The following is a 21494-nucleotide window of genomic DNA, read 5'->3' as shown; positions in this document are numbered from 1 at the left end:
TGTTATCTCCCGTCAACAAATTTTCACTTTACGACCTTTAAAATGGCACCCTATCTCGAGTCTGTAAAGGTTGGTTTAATAGCAGACGGCTTGGGGAGATGTATGGATTGATTAGTTGCACAGTCGTTCGTGGATGTGCCTGTGACCGACGCTGGCGTCGACACCGTCGCATTCCTTGAGGCAGCTGAGGGAGTAGTAGGCTTGTTCGGTGCGTCATACTTCAAACGAATTTATCGTGCGAGCGTGTGAGCGGTGAACAGATATACTCGGATCTGCCGCATTCACGGTAGTACAGGCGGACCTGAGAGGCAACATTGCGGTCAGTCTGACAAAAATACGTCGCGGTTCAAACTGAAAAGCATACTTTCTAGAAAGTTCGCGTTCGGTATGAGGCTACTCCGACACAGTCGTCCACCCTCGAGCTGCTCGTGATCAACGAGAAGGGCGAGAAGAAGCGCACGGCAACGGAGGGCCTGATGTGGTTGCTTCGCGGGCTCGCGTTCACTTGCAAGGCCCTGCAGGCAACTCAAGCAAACCAGACAGAAGAGCTGGCTGCCGCGTTCAGCAAGTCTTACGAGCAGACGCTCAAGCAGTTCCACAACTTTGTCGTGAAAGGGATATTTTCAGTATGCTTTTTATTGAGAATGCTTGGGTGACTGGCGCTCATACTCCCGGCTTGAAAGGTTGCGATGAAAGCGTGCCCTTACCGCGCTGACTTCTACGCCAAGCTCGCATCGGATCCCGCAGGTGGTCCTTCAGTCACTGCCGATAAGCTGAACGAAGAGCTTAACAGCTGGCTCACTGCGCTGGCCGCGATTGTGACGAGGATGGAGACGTTCTATGAACAGGGTGGACACAACAAGGGTTTCTGAGGCTAGTCGTCGATCTGCAGCCTAGTGCAAGCCTAGTGCGTAAATTTCTCGTGGCGGTCAATTGCATGTAATACTAAGCCGTCCAAGCCTGTCCTCGGGACCGGTCTGCAAGACGCGTGTCCCTTGAACCCACAATAGTTAATGTCCAAGATGGCCCGCAGACAACCTCATTGACTGCCGCATTAGTACTAGCTTCTGTCGTGTCTGCCACGCTCGCACAGGCGACTTACGGTCCGTCTGCAAGGCGTTGCAGGCATGGTAAGGTATTCCATGCTCTGTCAACCTTTGTTTGTGGGTCCCATCGTTTGTACAAGTTTGAATCTGTTACTGCCAAGCTACAAAGCTACAATCGCACTAAACCATTCTGAGCCTGCCACGCGTCCCTACAAATTCGCCGGTGAGACTGCAGATGTGTAACGCGGAGCGGATCGAAACCTCCAGGGTGCTGTGCACCGCAAGTCAGGCAAGAATATGTAGTATTAATGACAACGGTATTATGTTATTGAGGTCGAAGACTGATAGAAGCGTCGGAAGACATCTCGGCGGACCAGTGATGAGTTTAGAGTCTAATGCCTACTCCGAAAGCTGTCAGACTGGACAACGGCGAAGCGCCAACGCCTCGGGTGTCCACCATGCAGGGGATATAACTGAATTGGACGAGCGTCGTCGGACAGAAAAAACCGATACCCGCTGCGGTATTCGTAATTAGTAGATATGCTTCTGAACGCATTCGTTCAGATTGGCCGCTCCACTCCAGGAACGCGAGGCTGGTGCACCGTCGGGACTCCTACAAGGAGGCTGCTGATATCGTGTTGTGCAGCGTGTTATCGACGGCGGGAACGGGAGGACTATGACCCTGCCGGCATTCGCACTGGAGGCTTCGCACACAGGAATCAAATCGGTGGGAGAATGATGAGATTCAGACTCGTTATAACAGCGCACCAACACGAGTGGATCTGTCCCTGTCCGCGGTTAGCTCCGTATCGACCACGGACACGCACGAGTGGCATCTTCGCTCTACCACACGGAGTGGTGGTGGTCCAGGTGTCAGGAATGCAGAGACCGAAATCCACGACGAGAATGACACCGTGGGCCGGTAGGAGCGAGAGCGCCTGGCTACTTGCGGATCGCATACCCTCAAAATCAATTGAATAACATTCAAATTCGCTGTGTTCCCGTGTCCGACATCCAGGACCAATTAACAGGCGAAGAAGACGCTTTGAACAAGTGGCTTGCCAGTTTCTTCATAGACCATTCCACTGAGATGCGTTCCACGGTAAGGTGATAGTAGGGCACGTTGTCAAGCTTCTTGGTGGAGACACACGAGGCGTAAGAGTCGCTTCAGTATCGTGACTTATCTGACGGGAAGGAGCATCAGATAGTACAATAAAAACTGGATGCCGTACGGAAACCACAGACATGGTGGCAAAGCCTAAATGACAGCAGGACCGGCCTCCGATACCTGGCGGCGATACAAGGGCCGGAGGCGGACCCACTCGGACGGGACGTGAACATATCATGCTTCACATGAGCTTGCAATGTGTTGCACATGAGATTTGAATTGTGCGGTGGGAGACGCGGGGCCAAGACGAGATCTACAAGAGATCGCAAACCCGAGTACGGGTAGAATGGTCTTGGAAAATTCTTCGATCGGTATGATACTGGAAACAAACGTTGCTTGTCCGTGAGCGCCGTAATAATAAGTGGTCAATATTGGCCAGACGATGACCATAAAGCCGGCTGCGCAGCTGATCAACGCTGCAGTACAAGCGCGAAGCCTACACCACGGGCACGGACATGCACCACGGCATCAAGGAGGACGCGTGCAGCGCCCATATTTTCGCACTTTCACGCAATGGCGATTGCTCGAGAGCGTTGCGCGTATCACAATTGTCTGGAGCCACCATCGAGACCCGACGGCCGCCATCGGTAGACCAGTGTGACCCGCTCAGCGTTGATGACTTGTGATTGGTAGCCTGAACATAAAGAAAAAAAGCCAGACCGAAGCACCAATCGTAGAAGCGCAACTTCTCTGCTCACTAAGGTTTGACATAAACAATATTTCAATGAGGTTCGAGATTGAGACCTTGGGGGTTATGTTGAGCCTAAGACTCTGCTAGCAACTGCGTCTGCGGGACACAGGGTTACACCATGAGACGCTAAAGAGCCGACATTGACGGGAGGTCGAGACTTACGCACAAAGAGCCAATGGATAAGCCCGTTGTCTCGCCCTGAAGCGCTGGAGGACGTTCGTGAGGCCTCGACCTTGGGTTCAGCCCCACACGCACCACGTATTCTTGATATCGCGTGGGCAGATTTCGAGCGGAAGTGCGTTAGGAAGGTCGCCAAACTGCGAGATGGAATAAGTAAAACTTACGAGAACGATGATGGTCATGTGTACCCAAATTCCCGGAGGGACAAGACCGTATTTTGTCATGGAAGTCGAGGAGGCGCAAGGCCAGAGAAGCCTAGACCGCGTATGAGATGGGGAGTAGCAGCGTTCACAGCGAACCACAAGGAAGGGAAAATCAGTTGCTGATGGTCTAGAAGAATCGACCGAGCTGCCCAATGATGTGACAGCTCTTGTTTTGTGGACGACATTAACGGGCCATGGCCCGCGGCAAAAGGGAGCGTCGGTATTCGAGCGCATGATGCTTATGTGGAGGTTGGTCGGGATTTGTTATGCTACTCCCGCACCGATTACAGTCTGCTCTATGGGAAGACGGCCCAAATCCAGCCGGAGCTCTAATTCACAATTCAACTGTTCGCAAGAGATCAGTACATGAATGACGATCGGGTGAAAAAAACAGAAGTGATCAGCGGAACACGAGAATACGGGTCAATACCACTTATTGATGCATACTGACACGACTTGAGAAAACAACGGACGATATGTTACACTGATTACGTGGAACCAGAGTAGGATCAGAGAAATAAACACCTAAATACGCCTCAGTATGAAGGCTCGTCGCATCTCTGTAGGAAAACTGAGATATAGGAGACGCGCGGAGCTTGAATGATTTCCCTTGACAGTGGCACTTGGGAAGCGGCGCCTAATAATGGTGATGCGAGGTGGGATCGAAGTGGGATCAGCCCAGAACAAATGAAGGAAGGTTCAGCTGACCTCTTCTTCATCTCGTCTGGTCACCAATATCCTCACGGAGTAGGTACTTATGACCGACTAACCGTTCACAGACAGATAGCACCTGCGTACGGCCACGAATGGTTACATTGTTGACGTTGAACTACTCACACGCATCAGACAACCTTCGCGGGAGGTGAACCTGAATGGAATACGAAGGAAGCTGGGAGAAGTTCGAGGTTAATGACGCGGGTCTGAGAATATTGCGAAGCGGACAAGGTAGCGAGAGTGGTGATTAGTACGGTATTTTGGAGGACTCCTGGCCAGCATCTCGGGCCAGTGCGCGATCTAGTTTGGGACAGAAACCGTTAGACTGACTCAATTTCTCGGCGACAAAGACCGCTAAGATCGATTTACCTACGCCGACAGTCTAAGAATGTACCCACCTCTTCCACCACCCCAAGAGCACATGTCGGTCCCTCAGAGCTGCAAGGGCGAAGTCGAGACTCACGGCAGGCGAAGACTTCCACGTTGGCTCTTACGAAAGGATTGGCCACGGCATCAAGAAGCTGCTCCGCGGGATGATCCTGCAGCTCGTGTAGATGTTGCCTTTGTGGTGTTTTCTGGATGGTCTTCTGACATAGTCGGGAGGCGAAGGGTGTGCCTTTGTGAGTACCTTTCCTGCCTGATTATCGCACTGTTATCGCGCTGCCCAGACAATGCGGGGCGCCACGAGCGGGTGCATTTTCGGGGTGGAGATTGAGCTTAGATGTTGCCGAGTAAGCGACGGGTGCAGGTTAACTAGCATGCGACCTTCAACCGTACAGCTCTAATTCGTTCTGACGTCGCGCGCATTCTTTCGATGGTTTAGCCATCGTGTTCTCCGTGAACCTAATCATCAAAATGTGTCATTCCGAACGCTGTTAGGCTTGAAGCCATAGCAGGTGTCGCCTGGGGACTGCACATACAAAAAGGATACCTCTCCGCTTCTCTGCCCTACAACTTTCCCTGTCCTCTGCCATCCACATGCAGTGTCCTACTGCCACCGGGATTTACATTCGCAACGTCAGGGATGCGGAGGTCGTACTCCACGCTGTCGCGCTCGGTTTGCGGCCTATGGTCACTCGCCGGCTGGACGAAGACGAACGCATGGCTCTTAGGTCGGGCTGCGTGTACGTGTGGGAGCAACGCAGTAGCTCTCCACTAGAAGCAACTGGACAAGAGATCCAACGCTTCACGGAGGGTCGCAGCTGGGGACCATCCCGGGCCCAGGATGCAAGTTTTGCTCTATGACATTCATTCCCGCTATCTGACATCTCTCTTCGGTAGGATTTTTTAATATATTTCGAAAAGACGAACACGAGCAGATCGTCGATGTTTCACACGGATTTGATAGGGTAAGTTTCGATTCTTTTTTGAGCACCTTGCCTGTCGCATTAGGACGTGCGCTTGCCATTTCGTGCTTCAAGATGCTCACCGAATACTCACGCTACGCAGAAATTCGACGCTTGTCAGGCAGACGTATTCTGTTTACGTCGACAGCCCTCGCAAAATGCGCAAATGGCATATCAGTGAGTGCCTAGTCTTTACCATCACAGTTTGCAGTTTCTAATCTGATCGGTGATACCAGATGCCTACTACTCCGAGAGTACTATCTCTCAGCTCCGAACAGTCGATCAGATCCCGGACCTCAAAGACATTCAGGTCCCGGAAGGCCGCTACGTCTGTGCAAGGAGCGGAAGTCGTCGAGCCGCGAGGGCCCAGCAGCAGCAGCGCAACACCCGGGTAGACCCCTCCTCGTCCAGTTCGTCTTCCGACCCTCACAGTCCCGTGTATCGGAACAACCATCTGCGACTTGCACCTCTCGAGTATCTCCAGATGGTCCCACCAAGAGCTCGAGACCCTATTGATGACGAGGTGCTGAGGTCCTTCCGGTCCGCTGCATTGTGAAAGGTGAGTGCGGCTGTTCGAAGCGGAAGCTGAGGTGCGTGACTTATCTAAACATACCGTGACAGTTGTCGTGCTCCGATAGTGAGAATCATAGGTACATGATACCCTTGGCCGCCGTCGAATTTGTATTAGTGCCGCTGACTGTATTGTATTTAACGAGCCCCGGTTTACTTCCGCTCATGCCAGGCGCGGCTAGAGTCCGCGGCGTAGAGTAGAAACCCCGATAATGATCGCGAGCGATCAGTGGATCTTTATAAATCTCTAGAAGTCGCTGTGTATGTAGATGTTGTCAACTATTCATGTTGTCAGCGTGGATGAGAAGTTCAACACGGGGATGAGACCTCCTTAGCAATCACTGACAAATCGAACAGAACAGGTGTGAGTTTCGGTCGCCCGAGGTGCGCATCTTCGCACTTCCGTCATGCTCTCCCGCAGAGCAAGTCCACCTGTGCCCCATACGCCATCAGATAATTACGGAATGAGAGTTCAATGATGTTAGCAAAGAAATTATTCATGTCTTGTCCATGTGACTGCTATCAGCACCCGTAAACCTTAAGCATTGACCAATGGTGCGCCAGAACGTAACGGAGCTCGAGGTCCCACTGAATCCACCCGTGCGTGTGCCGCAAGATCCCAGATTAATTAGCATTCGGCGATAAAGACGTACCTGCCACTAGTCTGTTTAGGCTGTCCAACAACCCACACAGAGAAACCTGATACAGAGTTGCAAGCCTTCTGATATTTCCGACCTGGGTCTCCCGGCACAGAGATGCTGCATTTTGGCGTTCAGCTTGTAATACGCGATGCAGCATGTTTACACCACGGTTGTGGTCGGCAGCTTCTGCGGAGGGAAAGTAGCGACTCACGGAGATCTCTTCGGACCATCCGATCGCACTTAGCACTGCGTCGCTCGGAGGAGTATCAACCACTGCCAAGAGGTCTGCATCTGCGCAAAACTCTCAGCACACAGTCTGCACGCTTCCCTGCCGAGACTGCCTAGACTTGACTCTCTTCCAAACGGGGCACACAAAGCTGCCATGATTAGGTTTAACCAACGCATCAGTCGCTTGATCCAATGCGCCTGCAACAATGTGGCGAGTAAATTGTCAGGCTACACGGTGCCTCAGACATACCGACCTCCCGTAGTCGACCAAGTACGCGTTGATTGGTCGGACAATATGAACTTTAAGTGGACTGCAGGTCGTCGTGAACGCGATAGCCGGCTTGGAAGGCCCACGAGTTGCAACTTGATTCGTCGAAGGAGTAGTCAACATCACCTGCAATCTTACGTCGGCCGAACATCTTTGGATAGCCGACGACGATTGTGGAGCAGATAGACGGCCGGCCGACTAAAACGTCCATGAAGTCAATGAAGGTCTGGTTCGCAGAATAATGGGGTACAACCCGGAGGGCAGGCTGTGACCAATAAAACATCGGCAAGATGATCTTTGTCAACACTGGATACTCACCACAGCACACATAATCAACCCCTGTTCTATATCCCAGAAGGTCGCCATTCAATGAACCTAACAAGAATGAACATGAGATTTTTACAATCCCAGAACATCGCAGAAGCCACTGAAGGGACTTCGAGGCAAATTCATTCTGGCACTCGGTTGCTTCTCATTATTACTGCAAATTTTACCAATAATGAGTACGGAGAAGGGTACGCCACGCCCTAAGCCCACCGGCGGCTACACAGAAACGCGGAACCTGTCTCCTGTAAACAAGATAAACTTTCATACCCGTATACAGCGCTGAGAACTGCTCACATCGCATGAAGTAAGCATTCAACAGGATGGTTCTGGAGTACGCGCGGCGTGTACATAGCGCGACTGTCGGTTCAATTGATTCAGCGAAGAAAGCCCGTATATGTCGCCTCCAACCACGGGAACGTCTAGAAGTTACCCAAATTTGCAATCAAGGTAGGTTCCGATGCCGCTGCAACAAATTCTAATATTTGAGCGCGTTTAACAAGGGATATTACAAGGAACCACCAACGTGTTCTGGAAGATTAAACTAAGGACGGTCGGACGGCGCAACAGTGATCAACAGAAACATCGGTAAATGATGCAAATGGGTTGCAATGACTGGTAACTCTATCAAATTTCTAAAGGGGGCTGGATCAGCGGTCGCATTGCTATTGCACAGCGACAATCCTTACTGCAATTGTATAGCATGATCAGACCTCAACACTCTTGCTCCGATCTGTTACATTGTTGCTGTGTTCTGACCATAGTCTGAGCCGGTCATAAAACGCTTCCAGCGACAAATAACTGGAGGGAAAGCATAAACGCACTAGGTGCACGGGTGCTCGCGTCGGACTCTTTGCCACGGCAGATGTGAGCGGCCCCCCCTAGTCAATAGATGAATCTAAGCAGCGCCAGTATGGCATCCGTGATATGCTCAACAATCAAGGACAGAGTTCGATGGACAAAAACGCACCTCAATAGCTAGCATACGGCCGCAGTACTGACAGCGCACCTGACATCAAGCTGTGAAGAGTCCGTCTGTCTTCCGTCGCACCACCGTGAGGCCTCTGAATCATACATCAGTGAGAAGGTGGTCCACAATGCCGCACCGCCCAGATGCCGAAGCGCCAGTCCACGGCGTGATACCCGGGATACGACCGTCCGCGCTATATCGATCTGAAATTCCTCGAGACTAAGGTTCCAAGCGCTGCCGCGTTAATGTGATCTGCTGTGCGGAAGGTCTGCTGCACAATGGTCTAGAACTCAAAAGAGGCATGGCGCGGTGCGATCAACGAGGAATGCATGCCACTCACCTCGAAAGGTCCTCACCCTGAATTTGCGATGGGTGGCTCGGGCACAGTTGACGACACATGCCTTACGAATGTTCAGACTAGAAGAATGAAAAGGATCACCTCGTGCATGCACCGTACCTCTGTCGTTCCAGAGGCGGTAGCTAACTCGGAACGTGAGAAGGACTCGATAGCGAACTGCTCCACCCCCTCTGACCATTTCATAGCGCAAGGTAGCTCGCTCTCCTCGTGCTTAAAGGGCGCTGACTCCTTGCATTCGCATCACAGCTACATTTCGGCGTGCATTTAGACGCTGCCCCCTTGGTACATATACGTTCATCTGCCTAACAGAAAAACATATTAATCCGTGTTGTTGATCTGACGATATGATACTACCACGGAACATAGAACTCACGACACGAATCAGAACATCGTCCAGACGACGAGCTGGGAGTAATTGTTCCGGCAGAAGCTGCTCAACGTGTAGTGCAGAACTCAAATGCAGAAGAGCCGGTAGCGAGTGGGATGCATGAGAACTGCATAGACTTCCAAAGGTTGTGCACTACGCCGTCGGCTGCATACCACTCCAATCGCTGCGAACGAAAACCTAGCATGAGTCAGTAGCACTCACACCCCACCCTGAAGGACGTACGCTCATCAGCGTAAGCTACGACACTGGTACTCTTGCACAGTGGATTGTGCCAACAGCCCCATCATTGGATGGAAGAAGTGCGGCCTGGGATTCGGCGTCAAAAAGGACTCATCTCGTCCGAGCCCACGGTCTCGGAGCCGAATCATAACTGAAAGCTACTCATAAATCCTCATTTGAACAAAAAGTCTCGTAGTTTTACTTCCGACAATTCATAGCCAAGGGGCGAAAACAATGCTCATAACGCACCGCGGTGCCTTGCGCGAGCCCCACCTGCAACTCCGGTGCCATCAATTGATCCGCCAATACATGCGAGCACCAGCACTCACTCCTGCTATAGTCAATATTGGACGAGAGCTGCGCAAGCTACCGAAAGTTCGATAGCCCAGACGCACCATCAGACCGGAGAAGAACCGGACAACGTAAGTGCGAACAACGTTGCAGAAGATTCGAAGTACGAAAATCATCCGACCAGCAAGTAAAGTTAGGAACCTAACCTTCCTTGTGAGGGGCACGCCGAGCCTTCGACCGGCCCAGGGTGTCCGAGAACGGAACTCGGCGGAGGAAACAATAATGGTTGTAGTCGAAATCGTAGGCGAAGGTCACGAATATACATGGCGGTAGCTCGAATGTCCAGAACGATGGCCCGCCGCTGCAATTGGTAGAGATATCTGCGTGGGAGTTCATGAGATCCATCCGAAGTAAGACCTTCCCCAGGTCTGGCTTCCCATTCCTCCCTACAGAGAAGACGAGACGAGAACAAGAACCATGGTTTCGCCTAAAATACGTCACGAGAGACACATTTTGCCCTCCATCGATATCACGACACTCACAGCAGCAAATTAGCACGAGCACGTCCCATTCGCACGCTCTCTCTGCACTTCCCTGTACTGCGAGGAGTGCGCGGCGTCCCCGTCTGGCTCAACGGTAGCCATCCAAGCACTACAACCGAGCCAAGTCGGCGTGACTGGGTCCCAATCGGCATGATATGTCGGCACCACAAACCGAGCAGGCTGGCAATCTACAGTTTATACATCCCAGAGGGAATGAACCGTACCAGTCTACCGCGACTTCGATTGTCCCGTTCTCAATGGCAACTGCATGACCGGAGAGGGTTCCAACTGGGCTGTACGCACGGCGGCCTGTGATTGCGAAGTTAATGATGCACGATCTGGAGTCATGTACGCCGCGGAGGGGAGGTAAGAAGCAAGAGTCGCAGACGGAGCTGCAGGCCTATCGCCGCGACGAAGAGTAGGTGTGCGAGCGACAGGGCTCGAGCGGGTCTCAGGGAACGGCGATAGTTCTATACTGTTATCTCGGCCACCGCGGCGATTGCTTCTGGTCGCTGAGCTCCCTGCCGTAGCGATGCCTGATGCAGAGTTGGGAAGAAGGGTCAACCGTGCGTACGGATCTTCTTCGGAGACGGCTTTACCACTGCTTGCCGCAGGCGAAGGGAAATGACTGATGTCGTCCATCTCGTGTCCCCACTCTGGCTCGTCGCTCGGCGTTGACACCGATACGCTAGAGGATTCGAACGATACGCGTGCGATCACATTACTTTTGTTCGCGCGGATGGAAGGAACGTTGAAGAGAGTACTCGAGTTGTGCGTTCGGGATCGGGTATGTGAGAGGAAACCCGGGGCAGGAGACGAGGACGACGATCCGAAGGGGGACGCAGAGAAGACCGGGGGGACTGCGGTACTACTGACGGTTGCGCTCCTAGGGTGCAAGATGGTGCGGGATTTGTTAGAAGGAAATCGAGATTCGACTGAGGTCCTCGGTGTCGATGGTGGTGGGAAGAACGAGAGCTGGGAAATGGGAACACGGAGAATTGTGGGTTGATTCAGTTGTTTAGGTCTCGTCTGGCCTGTGACACCATCCTCTGCTGCATCAGGAGGTTGTCCGGAGGACAGGTCAGAGTCGTCATAGAGGTCTATCAGATCGGGTCTGAACTCTTTCGCTCGACGTGCTTTGTCTAGAGGTATATAGAGTACCTTGCGCAAATGAATGGAATCGGAGGCCCAGAGTTGGTTTACTCTGCGAAGATCCGCTAGAGTGATGCCATACTTCAGAGCAACCCCGGCGAGAGAGTCTTTCGGTAAGACCTAATAAATGCAGGTTGCAAGCGTAATTTGTTGGCGAGATGAACTTAGAGAATAAATGGCCTTGCTCACTTCATGGACAATAACCTCCTTCTCCATCTCTCTGGACAATGGGGTATCAACCCTTGACTGCGCATCGTCTACTTCAGAGCCAAAAGGTGGAACCTCAATGTCACTCAGCAGGCGCCTCAAATGGGGACGCGTCGCATCCTCCGCTGAGATCCCAAGATTGTCAGAGCCGAACCACAGGCTCCCTACCAGAGGATGATGACTGGTGCTAGCCACTGGACCAAAATCAAACGTCCTGGCTCTCGCATGGCTGCTGTCCCAAGGATCATGATCGTTGTGTTCACCCCTGGAAGGAGCATCTGAACCGCGCCGTCTGACCGCTGGCTTCGTCTGTTTCGGCCTGACAGCAGAGGTGAAGGAGTCGTACGAGTGTTCCGCGAAGGGGTTTCTGAGAACAGAGTCTAGTAGGTCGTGCTCACCGTCGCCGCCATTGCTGAACGGCATAAGTTACGTGGAATGTAATCTCGCCATGTGGCGGTGACTGTATCATAGTAACTCTGGAATGATCGTGGGAAATTTGACTTGTGCTCTAATATGGGAACCTGTATTCACTAAACGATTTAGATTAGCACAGGACACATAACCCCTTTTTTCCCGAGGAAATAACTTGGAAAAATGTGTGGAAATCAATAAAGTTATACTGCGGGAAAAACATGAGGAAAAAATGTGTAAAAGAACAAAGCATTTCCGCAGTTTTTCCACTGGAAATAAGTTGGTCGCCAAATATGGTAGTTTTGTCCGGGTTTTGGCATGTCCTGGCATGTCCAGTTGCCTGATATGGTAGGCAACTTATTTCCAAGGGAAAAACCGTGAGAATGTTTTGTTCTTTTCTCACTTTTTTCTCGAGGTTTTTCCTCTGAAAATATATTATTGATTTCCATGCTTTTTGCCAGGTTATTTCCAATGGATAAAAGTGGTAATGCTTCCTGTGTAGCTGACTACGCTAATAAAATAGCTCAGGCACGTAATAGGCACCTCGTCAGTACGGTAGCGGTAGTGTAAAGTAAGCAAATCTAGAGACAGAGGAAAGAGATAAAATCATCAGGCAGTAAAGTAATGTACGGAGACATGCACTGCCACGTGATTACATGACTTGCGTGACAAAACCGGCAGAAAGTCTTTCAGGGTTTCAACTTTTCACAGCTCAAAATAAATTATTCCACCACCAAAATTTGTCTAAAGAAGTATATTAAATAAAACTGTGGTTACAGAATTTTTATTTCTAAGATGTGGAAGACCTGAAAAGCTCCGTGACCCGAAGACTGTTGTGACACGTGTGACATCGAGGCTGTATTCAGCTGAGCAGAAAGCTTCTCGGCGCTTCCTCAGGCCAGAAATAAAATCTCTGCAATAAAAGATCACTCTGATATATGGATTAAAACATATCTGTGGTTGTAGAATAATTTATTTTGAGCTGTGCAAACCCTAAAAGACTTGCTACCAGTTTTGTCACGCAAGTCATGTGATCGCTGATTGCTGCAATCGCGGTTTCTCCGAGCGGGTGTCAGTACTTGTACTCGAAGACTTCTGTCTTTCTGAGCTCCATCTTCCAAATATTGTGTCTCACAGAATTAGCAGAGAATCCATAGAGAGTAAAATGGGTTCTGACATTGAGAAACGAGTGCAAACTAAACTACTGTCCCGATTGCATTGCAGGGGCAGATAGCCTAGTCACGGTAGTAGCCTTGCCAGGGAAACGCACGAAGAGATAGTTCATCCATGTAAAACAACCACTCATTCAGACGTGGAGTCGTGGTCGACGCGGGCATTGATTCACTGAGTATACAACCGGGTGGGCCTACAGAATACATACGCTATCGTCGTACATGGTTCTTCGAACCCTCCATAACCCAAGCGAAGTCAGAACGATGCTCTTCACAAAGCAAGAAGACAGAGAGAAGCTTGGCATACGCATACAACGCGGACCACTAGTATACTAGGGATGTAGGAGAAGGATGAGTCGACGGCGAATTTCGAAAATAAAAAAACAAGATAATTACACAATGACGATGCCTCTTCGCGGCGGACTTAGTCCTCACTCTGCGTTTCCGAATCCTCTCTGCTCCTCTTCGCGCCTGCCGCTGGGCGTGCAGGGACCGCAACCTGTTGCTGCTGCTGCTGTGCCGCGCCCGCACCGGTGACGCCGACGACCAACCCTTTCAACCACCCGTTCTCTCTCCTCAACGCCTCGCACTCCTTCTCAAGCTCACTGACGCGCCCCTCCAGGTCCTTCGCCTTCCTCTCCAGCGCCGCCTCCCTCTCCTTCTTTTTCAGCCGGAACCGCGCGGACGCAGCGGTGTTTCGTCGGCGTTTATCTTCTGCCGCAGTAAGGGGCGACGCAGGATCCCTGTCGTCCGCCTCGGGGCTCAGAGCCGAGTCGGGCTGGGATGGCGTGGCTGAGGACACAGATAAGCGCGTGGTGCGCGAGCGCTTCGGCGCCGGAGCGCTGGCCTGAGACTGCTGCGACTGGGACTGCTGCTGCTGCGACTGGGTAGGGGGAGCCTGTGCAGGCACGGGAAGCTGAGAGGGCTGCTGGGAGTTGCCCATCTGGGGCGAGCGGAAAGTGGTAGCATGTAAGGAGAGAAGCTGTGCTATAGACGAAGCGCTGGCGGCCTGGGGAGCAGACTGCTGCACTGGGGGAACCAGGAAGGGGTCTAGTCCGAAGCCTGCCAGTAGACTTCCGATGTCTAACGGCATCGGAAGATCAGAAGCGTTCACCCCTGCCTGTGCGCCGGGATTGCCGCGGTGCGCGACGCCAGTGGGGGGCAGCACCGTCCCCGTCACGACGTTCTCGTGAGCGCCAATCTCCGCGACCCCGCCCTTGTTATGCACATCGTCGTCGAGGTCATCGTACCGGTCTCCATCGTCCTCGCTCCCATCTCCCGGACTGCGTGAGTTGCCGTCAAAGCCGAGGTCTTTTTTGCCACTATCGCCTCGGGATGAGGGGGCTGCCGGCTCGTCGGATTGAAAGTTCAGGTTCGTCCAGAGGTCCAGCTGCGCATTCAAGTCAGGAAAAGGTGGTACAGATAGGAGGTCTGCGTCCGAGAGGTAGGGGTTTGGTGGGGGAGGAGGATGTACGATATTCAGACCCTGGAGGTGGGATGGCGCCATGGGGGCTGCGTATTGCTACTCCGGCGCGGTCGCGGCAGCCGCGTGCTCGTCGTCTGGCGGTGAAACTTGACGTACTGCGTCGATTGTCGGTGCGCTGGTGGTAATTCGACGTATCGGCGGGTGATGCTTGCGCAAGTGTGGTGCTGAGGGTGCAAAGGACAGTCCGATCCAGGTGACGCAGGGGTTTTGTAGGAGGTGACTAAGATGCCTCGGGCGATAAGATAGCCGTGACAGTTTTGGGAGGAATTTGTTGACTCGATCGTCTTGGCTTCCTGATTTCCAAGTTCTTCCTCGTGGCATCAACGCGCTCTGAGTCGCAAGGAGCGCAGAACAATGAAGTATATTCGTCTCCTTATTCTTTCAGGATCCTCCAACATACATTATTTGAGTGAGGTCCTTCAGCGCACTCGTCAGGAACCGGAAAACGAGGTGAACTCAATTTTCGCTAGAAATACAGGCCCGTCACATTCATCAAGAGCGATAAGATCGATAGGATCGATAAGATAAATCGCCTCCATCGGGTATCCGACCTCTGCCTGAGCAAATCTTCCCGGTTCCTGACTCGACAACCGGCCCCACCTAGGCAGCGGTACGGCCCATCGTCTGCGGACAAGTGTTGCAGGAGTTGGGCAATCCAAGGGCAATATGCAACAATGGGGACCGCAGGCTCGAGATACCGCAAACCGTCTTCTTCGACTTCGAGATTGCGGGGACCGATACGCCTGATGAATGCAGCGTCAAGGGTAACATTACTGCGCGGTGGCCGTCGCACACCATTCAAAACGAAGATACACAGCAGAGCGATACGCCCCATCGATAGAACTGAATATTTTCAACCTCCAATGGAGTAGTGTGTCATTGCTGTACAAGCGATCCCGTCTTCATCAAATTGGCCAGACCTGATGCGTTCGTTGACAGCGAAGTGAGCACAACGAGGGAGACATTTATCAGTGCACAGACAGATGCTAGCTCACGATCTGGCAGCCAGGGTGAACGGCGCCGCTTTTAGAGGATACGCGCACGCTAGGAGCGGTCATAGGGCCCAAATCTATTCGGAATGCACCTGCTTCTCTGATGATAAGTCAGTCTTGGCCATGAAAGTCTCTCACTTCCAATGTTCCGACAGAAGAGTGCCGTACGTTGTCTCTGTCAGCACCGGCGTGATTCAGAGAAAATTCGGGATCATTGAGGTCAGCAGTCTGGTCCGAACTCGTTGGAACGCGAGTCGAAAGTGATTTAAAGGCCGAAAATCAATACAGGCCCAAACGACGTCCCGATAAAACATGAACACCGGATAGATGACTCACAGAGCTCCATGCACCAACAGAGAGGCTCTAAGCAGGCACTTTGTAATCAATGTGCAAGCAACCTCGGCGTACCGAACATGTTGCAAAGATAATCCAGACTAACCAAATACCCGTGAGAAACGCTCACATACGTCAGTGCAGCATCTAATCAGGGAGAAGAAGTGGAACGTCGAGAAGTACAGTCGCGAGAGTGTGATGTTCAAGTTGAGAAGTGCGTGGAGGACTAAACGCGCACCGTTCGCGACTTTGGTCCCATAAAACATACCAAAAGAGTACGCTATGACGGTCTCCCAGTTTGGTCCTTATTTATGTTTGTTTGGGGAAATTCTGCTTACTCAGCAACGTAATTAATTAGCGATGGCTTCCGAGTTGAGCAAGAACGCTCTTCAGTCATACCCTTCATCTTCTCAGACCCTTCGTCTTCTCAGAACCATCAACTTGCTGGTAGCGATGGCGTCTACATCAGAGGGACTAACAGTGCCATTCTTCAGGAAGAAGGGCAAGGGGAGACCGACAACATCTCGCAAACGGTCCGTATCTCCACCCGCTGGTTCACTTACAGTCCCAGTGCCCTCGTCCTCCAAGTCCGAAGTAGTCCTACCGTCGCGCAAACCCACAGGAAACCTTCTTAGCGCGGGCACGAAGCGTACGGCGGCGCAGCGGCGCGATGACGAGTATGCAGACGAGGAGCAGCAGCGTGAGGGTCCTGACGTTAAGTGGACAGCAGCAGGGTCGCACACGAACGCGGCGCTGGAGATACTGCAGGGTGACGAGGCGGAGCAGATGCTGGCGAAGCGGCAGCGGAAGGACAAAGGAGACGATGATGAAGGCATACCTGATGACGGGCTGTATAGAGGCCAGAAGGCGTACGCGAGCCACATAAAGAGGAACCAGGAGGTGCCCAAGGCGATGCGCGTGGGCCCTCAGCGGTCGTCGGGCAGTACCATTCGTACTGTGACCATTGTTGACTACCAGCCGGACGTCTGCAAGGACTACAAAGGTAAGCATACGGTGCACTAAGACTGGAATACGTTCTAACCCATAATATCATAGAGACCGGTTATTGCGGCTATGGTGATACGTGTAAATTCCTACACGACCGAGGAACCTGTAAGCCTTTTCGTGGCCGCCCTTCGGTTTCACAGCTGACACTTGTTGTTAGATCTCGCTGGTTGGCAGTTAGACAAACTCGCGGAAAACCCTCAGAAAGAGGTCGAGGATGCCTCGGACTCGGACTCCGACGAAGACATCCCCTTCGCGTGTATCATCTGCCGAAAATCCTACACTGATCCCGTCGTCACTCGCTGCGGTCATTACTTCTGCTCAGCATGCGCCATCAAGCGTTTCGCAAAGACGCCAAAGTGTGCTGCATGCGGAGCACCAACTGCCGGTATATTCAATCGCGCGGACAAGGTGATTGAGAAGATAAAAACCAAGAAGGCGCAGGACAGCGCGGACGACGGGAACGGAGGTGAGAAGGCAGAGGACGTCAAAATCGAGGGTTTGGAGCAAGGGAGTGATGCTAGCCGTGGAAGTGACAGCGAGGACGACAACGATTGAGTCATTTACGCCCTTGCAGCACCGGAGACGATACTTTGGCCGGTTCTGCGCCTTGTATCATATGTGTGTGGTGTGTTGTGGTATGTATTAGATGTTTGTCGGCTCACGGTTCGATGTTCAGGCGAACAGGCGGCGATTATCCTTGGTAGGTCCGATGTCATAATGAAGCCAGAGTGTCCGTCTTCGGAGCGCTGCCCGCGTTAATCTCAGGCTCTTCGCATTGCCAGAACATTGAAATTCAATTTACGTCGACGTTCTTGTCGGTGGATAACCATGAGCCTGGTATGCAGACACCGGCAGGCCACGTCTGTGTTTTTGCGGACGTCCTCTGGATGATCCTCAGCAGGAGCGATAGACGCCCCCCGATAATTGGTGAATAGGCCTGATCCGGAGAGGGCAAAAATGTCCGTAAAAGCCTTTTTTGGCCCAATGTCCGTGAAAAATGAGACCTTACCGCATTTTTTGCCTTCGTGGTTTTTAACCCTAAATTTGGGCGCTTCTGAGGCCGCCGGCTCGCCGGCTCCTCCTTCGGCCCTATCGGCCCTCCCCCGCCAGGCTTCCACAAGTGTTTGTCCGACCCCGGATCAGGCCTCCTAGGCGCTGCCCCCCGATGTCCGCGAAATGGCGGTCAACCCCCCGAGGCTCTCGAAAGTTCAAAATTTATCCGTAACTGGCTCGGGGACCTTGCCCAATTGTCGGGTCCTGCTGAGCCACGGGTCCGGGTTCGAGGACATTCAAAGAAGGTTTGAAACAGGTACCTGTAACCGGGATCCTGGCTACCGTGAGGGCAGAAAAGCGTTGAACGTCGCGGAACAATCGGTGGGCTGCGTCAACAGTTTCGGACAGACAGCTACTGACCTTATTGCGGGGCAACAGACATCTGACGTATCCTTTTTTTGCGAAGTTCTTCAGCGCGAGCTTCCCTATCAATGCCAACGCCGACGGCGCACGTTTCTATGTTACAGAAGCTGGCCTCTACCACGCGAGAAATCTCGATAACCCCCTGACTATCCCCAGTTCATGATTAGAACTCAATTGGCGAAGCTATCTGAATTCTCCAGCCGTACGAGCGGTCCTCAATTACTCGGTCAACCCTGGGTGAGAGGGCCCATCATCCTCTGGTGAGCATCGGATGGGCTTTTTCGCTCCTCCGTCTGCTTCTTATTCCGAGCGCCGACTTGGCGATTCATCTCGCAATCATTGGTCCTAATGAACAGCATCTTTGGATGGAAGGGCTGCGATTTACGCGGGTCACGTCTCTTTGCCTCGGACTCCAATCATCTGCTCACGAGAGGCAGACCTCTCCAGCTGCTTGTTCTTCTTCTCGGCGAGGCTACGAGATTCTTGAAGCCGTCATGCGCTAGCCAAATTGAAGGATGGCAAGGTTGTCTCCTATAATTTTTATATGTGATGTTCCCACAGGCACGACTGGAGACCGCTCTGCCATACTGTCGCGGGAAGGTAGGTCAGGGTGATGTTCCAGAGCCATTTGTTTACCGACTGGCCGACAAATTTTTTAGCAGATCAGCCTGAACTCAGCGCGTCTGCTTCTCGGCAGCGACCGATACCTGTCTACCGTCACACGCAGACATCAGACCAAAATGGCAATGTAGCTGCTGGCCCGGACTTCAGGCAGCAGACAGATGGCGCAAAAAGGTTGCTTGAGCTGGTCCTTCGTATCAGTGAATCCTCGCCCGAGTTGCGAGATATCGATAGCCTCCTGAAGGCGGCGTACCCATCGGAGATGCTGCTTCCATGGCATGCTCTCCTCCACCTCGGGCCCCAATCTTCTGGGCTTCTCAACAGCGGACAATGCCCGCACCTATTGTGAGTGTCGAAATGCCCACGAGCTGTTCAAGAATTCATAATTATTTATATCGTCGAACACATGCGGCTGAGTGTCGGTCGGCAGCGGGTAAATCCTTCGCTGGACAGAAAGGGCATCCGCTGCGGCGGTTGCGGCTCAGCGCTCAGCCCGAATCGCGACAGGAAGATAGCGGGCTCCATTCCCCGCGCAGATATTCCACATGCTGGACGCGGAAGGCCGGCCAATCCAAGCAATCGGTGATTCAGTATCGGGCTTTAGCTTTGGCCCCCTCACAGGAATCTCAGATGAAGAAGAGAAGAGCCGGTCATGAAGCCCACTGGCAGCTGATCAGGCTGATTCGCCTTCGCCTTCGGGATGATCCCATGGGCCCTACGAGGTCCGAGGCATACCACTGCAGTTGAGTGCTGAAGGCAGTCTCACAACGGTGAGAGAAAATCTATTTGTATGAGTATTCACCGGGGCGAAATACGTCAATGCGTCGTCGGTTTCGCCATCATTTCCTTTACACACGGAGAGCAGGACATATGCTGCACTTGCCAGAGCTATCATATTACGAGGTGAACTCGTAGAAGGGCTGTCATCCGCGAAAGACGTCGGGCTTGCCTTTCTGCAACACCGGCTAATGATGGTGAGTTCGCCGGGCTTCGCAAGGACAGAAACATCTCAGATGTTCACATGGCGCTGTCGAGACGAAAGAAGCCGAAATTTCTATCAGCACGCAACAAATAGAGTTACATTTCGAAGATGCCGCTACAGTATGGTGAGGAGTACAGAAAATAGCAGTAAATGCGATGTAAGCTATTCTGCAAGGGGCAGGAGACAAGAAATTGATGGACAGGACGGAGCAAAAGCGTGATCGTGAAACGACGTACACGACGGCAACGGAGAAGGGGCATGGGAACGATCGCGAATTAGTACGGAGCCTTCTCGCAACCACCATTGTCAATGTGTCGCTTCAGCGAATCCCCACGACTGAAACTCTTCTTGCACTGCGGACACAGGTGGGGGTGCGGTTGCATATGCTGCGTCTCGAAGTGGCGCTTCCGGTCATGCGAACGCCCAAACGTCTTGTCGCACTTGTCGCACTGGTACCGCTCCACGGTGGGTGCCTCCGGCGTCGAGGGGGGGATGACGATGCTGGCGTGCGGTCCTGGGGTGTGGCTGCCGTGAGGGGGATACATCTGCATTGTATGCGCCGGAGTGGAGTAGTATTGGTGCCCTTCCGCCAGAGATTGGAGGGACGACATGGAGGACCCGTATTGTGCTGACGATGATGTCGGGTGAGAGCAGGGGCGGTAAGGCTGGGGCGGGACGGTAGCAGCTCCGTATCCCGGGTGTCCCTGTCTGCCTAGAGCGGACGTGGGATGAGTGTTGGAGAAGGGGAGATCGCGAAGGGTCAGCTCAGGAACTATGGGAGCATTACGGTGAGATCGTTTCCTCGGGCAATGTGCCTGACTTACTACGGGCGTTGGAGTACATATTGCTTGGGGGGGCCTGATGAGCAGCGGTTGTCTGGGGATACTGAGAGTGTTGTGGGGTGTAGTGGGAGGAGGGGTATGGTGGATCCGAGGAGTTGTACCGCGAGGGATGATAGTATGAAGGCTGCTGCAGCCCCCCGGCATGCGCGAGATGGCTAGCAGTCTGCGAAGACGCGTGGTACTGGTAGTGAGAGCCGTCGGCGGACATCGTGCGCGGATCTTGGTTGTTGGTCTGATCAGAGGGGCGCGAGGGATTCATAGCCAGTGGCGAACGACAAGTGGATGCTCTCAAATGACGAACCGAGTTGTCAGCCAACATTTATATGTGGCCAGGATTGACATCAGGAACGCACCTTCCCATGTCGGAACGATAGGCGCTACGACCGATCGACATGAAGGCACTTTCCCTGAGTATAACCGGTTCGTACATGAAATGAACAAAATGGGAATGCACTTTTTCCCGATTCCAGTTTGGTAAAGATCGCACACCGGCCAGCGATTTGATGAACATCACCTTGAATGGACTTATGGAGTGCACAGCGAAATGCCCTAGAAGGTACCACCGCATTTGCTTCGATGGACAGTTAAGCCGGTCAACCGTAAGAAGCCATCCCGCGCGGATGGAAGCGAAGTTCCGGGGCCGGTCGGGCGTGTTGTGGGTTGAAATGAGTCGCGTTCAAGGACCGCAATATTGCATTCGTTGTTCTTCAAAACGGAGTGTTTCG

At 52.6% G+C, this 21494-nt stretch overlaps 7 protein-coding genes across 7 annotated transcripts; 3 read left to right on the top strand and 4 right to left on the bottom strand.

Annotated features, from left to right (window-relative positions):
* Positions 1-42: 42 nt before the first annotated feature.
* Positions 43-872, top strand: SCP_0301910 (glycolipid transfer protein; the record flags this gene model as incomplete). Its single annotated transcript, XM_027755588.1, has 5 exons — positions 43-69; positions 124-208; positions 261-319; positions 372-626; positions 684-872. The coding sequence occupies 5 exons, from the start codon at positions 43-45 to the stop codon at positions 870-872; spliced, it is 615 nt and encodes a 204-aa protein (XP_027611389.1).
* Positions 873-4980: 4108 nt separating this feature from the next.
* Positions 4981-5904, top strand: SCP_0301900 (predicted protein; the record flags this gene model as incomplete). The annotated part of the gene is made up of 4 exons (XM_027755587.1): positions 4981-5229; positions 5284-5351; positions 5452-5525; positions 5585-5904. The coding sequence occupies 4 exons, from the start codon at positions 4981-4983 to the stop codon at positions 5902-5904; spliced, it is 711 nt and encodes a 236-aa protein (XP_027611388.1).
* A 1185-nt stretch (positions 5905-7089) lies between these two features.
* On the bottom strand, positions 7090-7421 carry SCP_0301890 (hypothetical protein; the record flags this gene model as incomplete). The annotated part of the gene is made up of 2 exons (XM_027755586.1): positions 7090-7320; positions 7374-7421. The coding sequence occupies 2 exons, from the start codon at positions 7419-7421 to the stop codon at positions 7090-7092; spliced, it is 279 nt and encodes a 92-aa protein (XP_027611387.1).
* Positions 7422-10375: 2954 nt separating this feature from the next.
* Positions 10376-11929, bottom strand: SCP_0301880 (hypothetical protein; the record flags this gene model as incomplete). Its single annotated transcript, XM_027755585.1, has 2 exons — positions 10376-11419; positions 11489-11929. The coding sequence occupies 2 exons, from the start codon at positions 11927-11929 to the stop codon at positions 10376-10378; spliced, it is 1485 nt and encodes a 494-aa protein (XP_027611386.1).
* A 1584-nt stretch (positions 11930-13513) lies between these two features.
* SCP_0301870 (hypothetical protein) lies at positions 13514-14596 on the bottom strand (the record flags this gene model as incomplete). Its single annotated transcript, XM_027755584.1, has 1 exon — positions 13514-14596. The coding sequence occupies one exon, from the start codon at positions 14594-14596 to the stop codon at positions 13514-13516; it is 1083 nt and encodes a 360-aa protein (XP_027611385.1).
* A 1664-nt stretch (positions 14597-16260) lies between these two features.
* On the top strand, positions 16261-17463 carry SCP_0301860 (Pre-mRNA-splicing factor CWC24; the record flags this gene model as incomplete). The annotated part of the gene is made up of 3 exons (XM_027755583.1): positions 16261-16903; positions 16957-17013; positions 17066-17463. The coding sequence occupies 3 exons, from the start codon at positions 16261-16263 to the stop codon at positions 17461-17463; spliced, it is 1098 nt and encodes a 365-aa protein (XP_027611384.1).
* A 2739-nt stretch (positions 17464-20202) lies between these two features.
* On the bottom strand, positions 20203-21199 carry SCP_0301850 (predicted protein; the record flags this gene model as incomplete). Its single annotated transcript, XM_027755582.1, has 3 exons — positions 20203-20699; positions 20752-21056; positions 21123-21199. The coding sequence occupies 3 exons, from the start codon at positions 21197-21199 to the stop codon at positions 20203-20205; spliced, it is 879 nt and encodes a 292-aa protein (XP_027611383.1).
* Between the last annotated feature and the right edge of the window lie 295 nt (positions 21200-21494).

The sequence above is a fragment of the Sparassis crispa genome (assembly GCF_003851025.1).
Source record: "Sparassis crispa DNA, contig_000002F, whole genome shotgun sequence".
Lineage (NCBI taxonomy): Eukaryota > Fungi > Basidiomycota > Agaricomycetes > Polyporales > Sparassidaceae > Sparassis > Sparassis crispa.
This window is presented reverse-complemented; position numbering and strand designations above follow the sequence as displayed.